General features: G+C 36.1%; 1 protein-coding gene across 2 annotated transcripts in view; it reads right to left on the bottom strand.

Annotated features, from left to right (window-relative positions):
- Positions 1 to 3,627, bottom strand: part of LOC21407831 (DNA polymerase epsilon subunit B) — a 6,922-nt gene extending 3,295 nt beyond the window's left edge. For both annotated transcript variants that reach the window (XR_002902488.1, XM_024167766.1), the window contains exons 1-7: positions 3,375 to 3,627; positions 3,079 to 3,277; positions 2,015 to 2,168; positions 1,713 to 1,844; positions 865 to 942; positions 224 to 328; positions 22 to 102 (exon numbers count right to left, since the gene is read on the bottom strand). Coding sequence is in view for 1 of the 2 variants with exons in the window: in XM_024167766.1 (XP_024023534.1) it covers positions 22 to 102; positions 224 to 328; positions 865 to 942; positions 1,713 to 1,844; positions 2,015 to 2,168; positions 3,079 to 3,277; positions 3,375 to 3,540 (915 nt within the window). In the remaining variant the exon portion in view is untranslated. The remainder of the gene's footprint in view (positions 1 to 21; positions 103 to 223; positions 329 to 864; positions 943 to 1,712; positions 1,845 to 2,014; positions 2,169 to 3,078; positions 3,278 to 3,374) is intronic.
- Between the last annotated feature and the right edge of the window lie 6,292 nt (positions 3,628 to 9,919).

The raw sequence follows: 9,919 nt of genomic DNA on the forward strand, positions 1-9,919 counted from the left end.
GGCGCAGACAATGCCAATTACCTCTTCATTGTCCAGCCACATGTCAGAGATTATGACAAACATGTCATTAACTGCTTTCTTTTCCAATTCTGCAAGTCTAAGCTGTTGATTAGCGTATAGGAACTATAAACAACTTTTGGTTTCCCCTTATTGAAGTAACTTTGAATATGAACTAATTATGTGTTTATAATGCCAATGTTCAGCAAAAGAGTTGTCAGGATACAGTCTCCTCTTTTGTCAGTACACTGCTGCCAAAAAAGTCATGACCAGCAAGCAATTTGAGTGACTTCTCTCTGTCCTCTAATGGAGGAAATCCACAGGTAATGACCTTCAATATTATAGAGATATTAGCATTACGTGGAAATTCTTGCAATGACTTGCTTATTATCACTGATAGATACATTTTTTTCCGCGTTTATCAATCTGGAGGAGTTGGTAACCGAATAAAAATGATAGCATAAATAAATTTCACAGTAAAAAAGGCCACGCTATGGAACTGCAGAACAGAAAATATCTAGGCAGCCCATGGGAAGGATATTCTGGTTTAGTGCAAACAGTTTACCATATGGACTAGAAAAAAGAAAATGGCTTATCATTTTGATGATCCATTCAAGATGAAAAGCAAGGCAAATTTCAGAGAGAGAAAGAGAGAGAAGAAAAGAAAAGGAGTCCACTGTAGAAAGGAATTAATCAAATATTCCCCTTGCTCAGCTATTCGATGAGAGCTACAAGATATTAATATGTGGATATAGCAAAAACTCGCATTTGGCAAAAAGACATCAAGAAATTTTGGGACAATTTGTATTAGCACAACGTATCAAATGAATAGGCAGCAATTTGGAAAACAAGGATAATAATTCTAACCTGAAAGATTCCTTCTACACGCATTTCACCTTCTGCAACAACTATCGTGTTCTCAGCAAAAAATCCTGTGGTTATCTTGTATTGCTTGTCAAAGAAAATGGTGACACTATATCTCCAGTTTGAAAGAAAGTAAAATCCAGACTTAAAGCATTTCAAGAATTCTATTAAGCTAATAAATTGAGAAGATCCTTAGCACTATGTCATCAACATAAGAAATTGAGTTGCTTTACAGTATCCTGTACTTATTTCATGGTTTCTAGATAAGGTACAGCCAAAAGTACCTTTCAATTTCTTTAAAGTAGTTTTCTAAGAATTATGATAAGAAAATTTCAAAATTAGTGAGCTATCCACCTACCAAAACAAATAACAAGTACTTAGAATGTATAACAAAAAGAAGAAGAAGACGAAGAAGAAGAAGAACCCAAAAAAAAAACAAAAAAAATACAATTTTAACACCCTGAGTGAAGAACGAGTATTCTGCAAGGTTTCACATTCAGTTAAAAGGGCATGGGCATCATGTTCCTTAGATCAAATAAAACCATTTTGAGTCGGCAAATTAGTGAAGTAGGGAGGAAATAAAAAGTTTTCAAGCTTTCCATGATATAGATCATCAGATTGCACTAACTTTAATTAGCACAGTATACAGGAAAATAGAAAGTTAAATGCAATATAAACAGAAACCTAATGTGCTTATCCTAACTTATTTGGGACAGAATAATAAACAAATGAGGAAGAAAAATAGTTGTATCATGAAGAAAAACTATTTATTTGTCAAAGATATACGAGTCTAGTTCTTAACTTCCATCCAAACTCACGAAATAGATCCAATAAACTTTTTAAAAGGATATTGCATTGGACAAATTGATCTCCACAGAAGCCGTAAGGTCTTCCAAGTAGAAATGGTCATCCTCCAATTGTGAGATCAAACCCATTACCCATCTTCTGCCCGTTTGCCCAACCAGCGACTGAATAGGAGATATCTATATCAAACATCATGTAGAAAATCGGAATGAGTCATAGAAGTTAGGACTAATACATTGTATTATCAACAACTCTGAGCACTATGCTTCTTATCTTGGCAAGTATGTGCGTGTATGGTGTTAGGAAAAGGGAAGGAGGGGCAACAGGCAGAGAGAGAGAGAGAGAGCACCTCACAATTTCCAAAATGCGACATTTCAGAATCAAAAGCACGTTTGGAAAAATGCTGATCGCGAGTCAGCCTCTGAAACAGCAAGAGAAACCTATCCCTGTAAAGGGCTGCTTTTGCAGAAGCGTCGCCATGAATGGGCAGACTCCCAGTATGCCTAGAAGAATTAATCCAACATCAGCTTTAGCATCCAAAATATATATCATAAAAAGATGAATGATGCAAAAGGAAAAAACTGTAACACAACTCCAAGCACTCGGAGAAAAGTTCCTCCAACTGAGATTAACAATATAAAAATTCTGATAACTAACAGTCCACAGAAGCTTCCACATTAATCCCTCGTGACACCACTTCCTAAATTAACTTGTATACTTGATACACAATTTTGGAACTTCCCAAACAAGTTGAAACGCCCAACAGCCACACCAAACCCAAAATAAACTAATATGACTCCGATAGATGACAACAAACAGAAATTCTAAACATCCCCAAAAAGAAAGGAACAAAAAAAGAAACATCCTATGACAGGTAAAAGCTAGGGCAATTCCCAAACAAAATCCTAGCACCTTGATCTTAAATTCTAGAAAGTACATCAAATGGCAGACCAGTGGAAAGTTCAATTAGCATTGAGATGCTGTGAAGAACCACAGATTACAAATATTTACCGTTCCTGAAGCACAAGTGTGCAAACCTAAATTTTCATTAACAAAAATAAAAAAGGAAAAAAAACGCACTTTTCCGCAATTAAGTCTATCGTATAAATACAGAGATCCAATATAATGAAAAAATAAAAAATAAATGAAATTCTTATCTATCTATTTGTTTTAACCACTGATGGTTCAAAATGCAATTTCCATTGCCAGCTATAACCCTAGACCAAGCTCGTCCTAAAATCCCAACACAATTTAATCCCAAATTCTGGAAAAGATATGGCTACAATCTGTCAATATAACATGAATTTACCAAAGTTTCTTACGAAAGCGAAAAATTCCAGAAGCCAATTTTTGCTCAAAACCCTAAAAATCAAAATAAGAGTTTTTTTTTTCCAGCGTGAAAGAACGACGTACTCGTAGAATAGCTTCTTAATGGAATCGTAACGGAGCTTGGGGACCAAGAAGGCGTCGATCACGCGGATCGAGGAAGGTGAAACGGGGCCGTTTGGAGCTGCAGCGGAGGCTTCGTCGTCACCGTCGACAGCAGCTTCGGCATCCAATAGGAGGCTGACGACGGCGCGAACGGCGTCCTTATCGACGATGGAGGATTTCACTGGCCGAAGAAGAAGAATTAGAGAAATGAATTAATGAATGAATGAAGAAATGAATTAATGAATGAATGAAGAAATGAAGAGAAATGAAGAACGCACGAGTTTGATAGTGGAGCCGATCGAGGAGGAGATCGATGGCTTCGTCGGAATCGGAATCGGGAAATCGGGAGGCAAATGAGAGGATCTCGTCAAGGGCGTCGACTTTGAGGGAATATCCTCTGATCTTGCATTTTCTCTGCACTTTCTTCCTCAACGACGCACTCATCTTCTCTCTCTCTCTCTCTCTTCGTCTCTCTCTCTCTAGCTCTCTCACAATCTCTCTCTATCTCTGAAGGCGTGTGAGTTTGAGGGGTTTTGGTTTTGGCGGGAAAATGGCGAGTCTTGGAATGGGGAGTGCATAATGGCGGCAAATAAAATAAGTTTTTTTTTTCCAAAAAAAAAGAAGTGGCTAAACCCTAGTCATTATTCCGTGGCTTTTTTTTTTTTTTTTTTGTGGGGGTGCATGGTTGTTTTTCATCAATTCTTGAAAAAAATAAAATATCATCTTTTTATATTTTATGTGAGTCTTATGGTATCTCAGTTGTTTAATTGAGAGATTCGTATCCCGATTTAAATCATAGTTCGTAATTTATTATAGTATTTTTTCTCATAAAAAATACACATAAATTAAAAATGATCATAATTTCATAATTCTTTACGTTATTACAAATACGACGTATCATAATGATTATTAACTGTTGTTAAACGGTACGATGATGAATTATAATTTCGCATAATTAATTGATGTTGGGAGAATAAATCATAGTTGTTTTTATATTTTATTGTTGTTTATTGTAGTTTAAGAATTTAGTTAAGTTTTATTATTAATATGTCATTTCTCTTACTTGATATTTTGTTATCGTTTTTTATATAAATTATAAATAGTCACATTATTTATATAATAATTAAATTTGAATATTTAAATAATTGATTAGAGTTGAATTTCTTTTTCAATTTAAGAGTTTTCTCCTCTGAAGTTTATTTTAAGTAGATTAAGAATTACGTGTTCCGTCCACTGTTTGGGTTAGGCCCGGTGCATTAGTTGGTATCACGGCTTTCGGTTCCCGGAGTTCGACAGCATGATCGGTGATTGGAGCCACTTCGACGCCGATGAGCGTGAAGTTTCATACTACCGAAGAAGCAGGTATCGTCGGTGGAATACCCACCAACAGCCGCCCTCTCCACCACCACTTCACCGCCCTTGTGACCCCTACTACGACCACCATCACCACTACCATAATCTGCCAAACCACCACCACCATCAACCCAACCTCTACTAACACCATTAACACCACCTCCACCAACAATCCAAGGTTCGGCAACATTTCCCACCACCTCCTCCACCATTTTCATCACTGTACCACCATGACCAACATCACACAAACCTGTCCAGATCAATTGCCTCCAAACAACCTACGCAGAAAACACAAATTCCACATATATCCAACACCACAAACCCAAATTCATCACTCAGATTTAGGATTCCTAGCTTCAGAGAAGTTTTTGATAAAAGAGAATTTTGTGTTTGGCTTGAAATTGTGGATGATTTCTTTGATAACATAGATGTAGAGCTGAGGAACCAAGCTTTGTTGGTAGCTTCCCAACTCAGAGGCTATATTGTCTATTTGTGGGAAAATTTGCAGAAACAAAGAGAGCTTGAAGGGAAGAAGAGGATTAAAAGTTGGTATAAGATGAGAGAAGAATTAAATCAAAATTACATGACCTAAACCAAACACTTAAGCTCAGAACCGACACAGGAAGACCGGCGGACTTCGTCGGACGGCGCTCCTAGCCGCGACACGGGCAGCGCAGACAACTCCGGAAAAAAGGAGTACCACCGTGCAAACCCAACAGGCGCGAGACTCTCTGGACCTTCACAAACCTCTAGCAACCATGGCGAATCGGCCGAAACAACCGTTGCGACAATGCCGGGTCCAAATAGCTCCGTTGGCGACACAACCTTTATGGACTTTCGCAGTGAAAACTTCGACGACCCAACTACAGAGACGAACCCCCGGAGTCGACCCCAGCATCAGCGGCGACTTTAGTGACAAGGGCGGAGAACCCAGCTACGACGAAGTGAGCGAGTTAGGCAATGCACATGGTGGCGGCGCTAGAGTGAAGCCGTCCATTCTTTGTCCCATTTACTTAGTTGAGTCAAATTTTTAATACGAATTAAAATATAATTTTATATAAAAAAAAACTTTATAATAAAATAATTAAATATAATTGTTTTTAAAAAAATTTATTATAAAAATTTTTAAATTAATAAAATAAACTGGGATTTAAATCAACGAAAATAGTAGGAAATAGGTCAATATAAAAAACTTAAGAAAGTATATAGGTCAATTTTTAGTTATAGAAATTAATAGGTCATAACTTGTCAAGTTATGGTTCATAACCAGATAAGTTATGGACAAATTTGTCAAATTATGGTTCATAACTAGATAAATTATGGATAATAACTTATCAAATTATAATTTATAATTAGATAAATTATAGACAAAAATAATAATTTAACTTATTTATTAACTTATATAAATTATTGACTTATTAATTTTAATCAATTTTCTCTTCACCCTTAAATCGACAGCAGTCTCACAACCCTGATGAGTTGGCCCAGTTGGCCCAATTCATGGTAATAAGCACAGCTCACAATTTCACCCAACTCAAATTAAAGAGCCCGACATATTAAAGGGGAAAAATATGATGTACATGCCCCAAACTGATCCAAATTAGTTTGATACGCCAAGCATAGAATTTGGACCAATTCAACTTGCTATGAAGCCCAATTTTCCTCAGAAACCCAGGCCCACACTTAAAGGTAAACGGCAACTGTTGTGACTATGATGCAATCAAAATAAGTTTGTGGACCATTTTAATGTGGATATAATTGAAGGAAAAGGTGAAAAAAATAATTTTATAGGGGTTGGTGAAGTTGTAAGTGGGCGAATTAAGGGAATCAACTTTATTGATCGATTGGTTGGCATCATTAAGAGTTGGATTTGAGAAATTCAAGACCCGAGCAGATGTCATCGACGCACATTTTTGATATTTTATGTATTTTGTTGGAGTATTGTCTTGGTGCCTTTGTGAGTTTTGAGATGTAGTACGGAGGAACTATTCAGCTGGAGTTTATCACTCCCACAAGCCTAAGCGGGAGTCTTTCACCACCATCGGTTTCACTCACTATGTCATGTTTGCTTTCTGAGTGCTTCTACCAAACTCGAGGTCGAGTTTCTTTTAATAGACGGGGTGAACTGATGTAAGGAGAATCAGTCATTAGTAGTCATTTTTATATTTTATTGTCATTTATTCTAGTTTCGGAATTTATTTAAGTTTTGTTATTAGTATGTCATTTCTCTTGTTACTTTGTTATCATTTTCTATGTGAGCTATAAATAGCCACATTGCCTATGTAATAGTTAGACTTGAATATTTTGATAATAGAATTAGAGTTGAGTTTTTGTTGCGTGATAATTATGCTCGCAAGTGCACATGTCGCTAACAAGTAATAAAGTGTACACAAGTACGGATATCGATCCCACAAGGAATGAATCACCAAAATATGTGTCGGGAGTTGTATAATCAACAAACAAGTAAATGATGAATGTGGTAAAAATTCACTAAAATGAATGCAAACTAAATGCGGTTTACTAAGAGTAACAAGAATGTATTGATGGAATGTAATTCAGTGGTGAAAATGAGCTAGGCCTGCTAACTTCCCATCTACTGCAAGTCTGACTAGAATGTTACCAAGAATGCTGCAGCATTCTACTATCCTGTTAACAGAAACTCGTTGATGCATAAAGTTCTTCTGAATTGATTATGACTATGGTCCTTTAAGCTATTTCCGACACATTCCTATGTGAATCCAGCTCTAGGACTGCAGATTTAAGCTCAGGTTTCATTAAGTTATGCAAGGTGGATAATATATTCTTATACCATCCACTAATCAACAACTCAGCAAGTTCATTGAACAAACATCATTCATGTTAATCCGATTAAAACTAACCCTTCCAGTATTAATCTCAATCTTGTATCCTAAGGTTGATGGCCAATCAAGAATAGAAATAAACATTAGCTCACATGAATGAACAGGAATAGTAGATTAATAGCATTTCAGAAACAACTTGTCATTCTTACAATATTAGTTCCATTAGCAAGCCTAGCTACAACAACTTAGTTCATAATGATAGTTATAGTTCATAAGTTACAAGATCCAAAACTCCAGTATAATCCATATCTAGAATTAGTAGCTAAATGACAACAAAAAGAGTTAAGCTAACAGAAGAAGAACAAGTTCAGCTAGATCTTGGATTCCTCTGTGGCCGGCCAACAATGTCCTTCAACTTCCAGCTCTCACGTCTCTGTATTTTCCTTCTAGGCTGAATATTACTTGATGTTCTGGTTTCTTCAGCTTTTCTCCGAAGCTTTTTCCTCTCTGAATAATGCCTTTTTGTGTTTTTTTGTGTCTTCGTACTCTCCTTTGTGTGCTCTCTTTTTTTGTGAAACAGCAACTGTCTTCTTTTTATATTAATGCCCAATTCTCTCTCTTCCTCTTTTTCTCCCCCTGGCGGCTGCCAACTTGTCCTGAGAGAAACATTCCCTTCTAAGGCAACACAAGGGCTGAGGTGTCACTGCTGATGTGCACAGTGGACTCATTTGACACCTCCTCAGCCAGCTCAAACGGATTCCTTTCTGTCTGCTTTGCCTAGCTAGTGCGCTGACATCAATCAGCTGCCAGCTAATCCCAGAATGTCGCCCAGAATGCTGCAGCATTTTAGCCCAGCAATTTCCTGCAAGGAACTCACATAGAATTAGCCAGTTTTTCACCTATTTTACTTCCAAATTACCAGCTTTTACTTCAAGAGGCACAGCAATACAGAATTAGGCCAAAGTACATGCAACTCTACAAATCTAACTTAAAACAAACAATAAACGAGAACAATCACTCACTGACAAATAATTTTAGGCTATAAAACCAGTGGATAACTCTAATTTCTTAGAGTTATCAGTTTCCTTTTCAAATTAGGGATTTTCCCCTTTCTTGGATCTCTTTTAGGTAAATTGGGGATTGCATGTTCCATTTTCCGTCCAGGTTAATTAGGCCAGTAAAATTCCGTTCTATCAATTTCGATGCATCATTAATATTACAACAACAACGGATAAATTAAATGTTCATAGAAGCACATATAAATACATGATCATTTTTTACTCTTTCTATTATTACCTTTTTCAACGCATGTCTATTCAACATCCAAACGGACAAAGTTAAAATTATCATATTCAAAAACATCAACCGGTGGCAATCCTCTAGTAAAATATGGTATTTCATTGATATCATCATCATCCCTTTCGCCATCACGAATTGCTCTTGGCTTCATAAGAACAACTCCAAATCTTTAGGATCGGTTTTTATAATAACTTGTTTTGCTTGCATTGCCAAAGTAAAGGATTCCTTCTTGTAGTCTAGTCGACGAAAGTCTATAAGTGTAGCGTCGTCACTATCAGGATTCACATGATTATTGTCTGCCTAATTTCATTTAAAAAGCGCTACTCGCAATCCACAATAGTCAAGTTCTCATATGTTCTCGATAAAACCATAGTAGGTCATTATTCTGTATATAGGATTCTTATCTTTTGCAAAGGAAACATGCATAGCATCGACACGGAGACTAACACCACTATTTTGGACCAAGGGCTTCTTATCTCTTTCGCGAGTGTAGAAAGTATAGCCATATTGGTTTCTGAAACGATTTCAGATGCGGATTCGTGTAGATGCAGATCGTGTATAACAAAAATTTTCATAAAACTTTTGAACATGATATAGAATATGTTAATTTACACAATAATAAACTAATAATATTAATTTATAAACATATATACCAAGCAAACGAATAGACAGATAACTTAAATTCTTTGATCACGAACGATCCAAGCTCTAAGCCTTCTTAGAAAACCCAAATCATCCTCGTCTAGTCCTTAAAATCTGTAAGACCTAGAGTATGAGCTCTAATACAGAACTATTCGAATTTGATCACTCAGTAATTTGTCTTCCACCATTATCAACACATGTATGTGATGGAATTAGGAAACCAATCCTAAAACCCAATTCATGTATGTGACTAAATACTGGGTTAAAACCCAATCCTAAAAGTCCAAGTAAGAACTAGAGTATCCTTTAGGTTCATCTAAGGAAACCCACTAGGTGACAATACCAGCATTCAAGCGCAATAGGCCTAAGTCCAACCTTAGTATTGCTTGAGGTTAGACAAGCCCAAGAGAGCATAGGTAGAGTAATCTATATGTGACTCTTAAGTATACCATCAACAAACAGATTTAGTTAGTTTCCAAGCCTTAAGGAATTAATAAAGTTAAATTGGAAAATTAATTTATGAAAGAATGAAATATCAGATAAATCAATCTAAAGTTAATTAACGAAATTTCATTAAGTAAATTATAAGGTTAATTTATTGGTTAATCAATAGAAATTAATTAACCAGACAAAGTTAATTAAGTAATTAGGAGAGTTGATTAATTAATAAAGTTAATTAAGGAAGCTAATTAAAGATTAAGAAAGAATCGTTAATTAATTGCAAAGGT

This window comes from Morus notabilis, unplaced genomic scaffold, assembly GCF_000414095.1.
Source record: "Morus notabilis unplaced genomic scaffold, ASM41409v2 Scaffold172, whole genome shotgun sequence".
NCBI classification, from domain to species: Eukaryota; Viridiplantae; Streptophyta; class Magnoliopsida; order Rosales; family Moraceae; genus Morus; species Morus notabilis.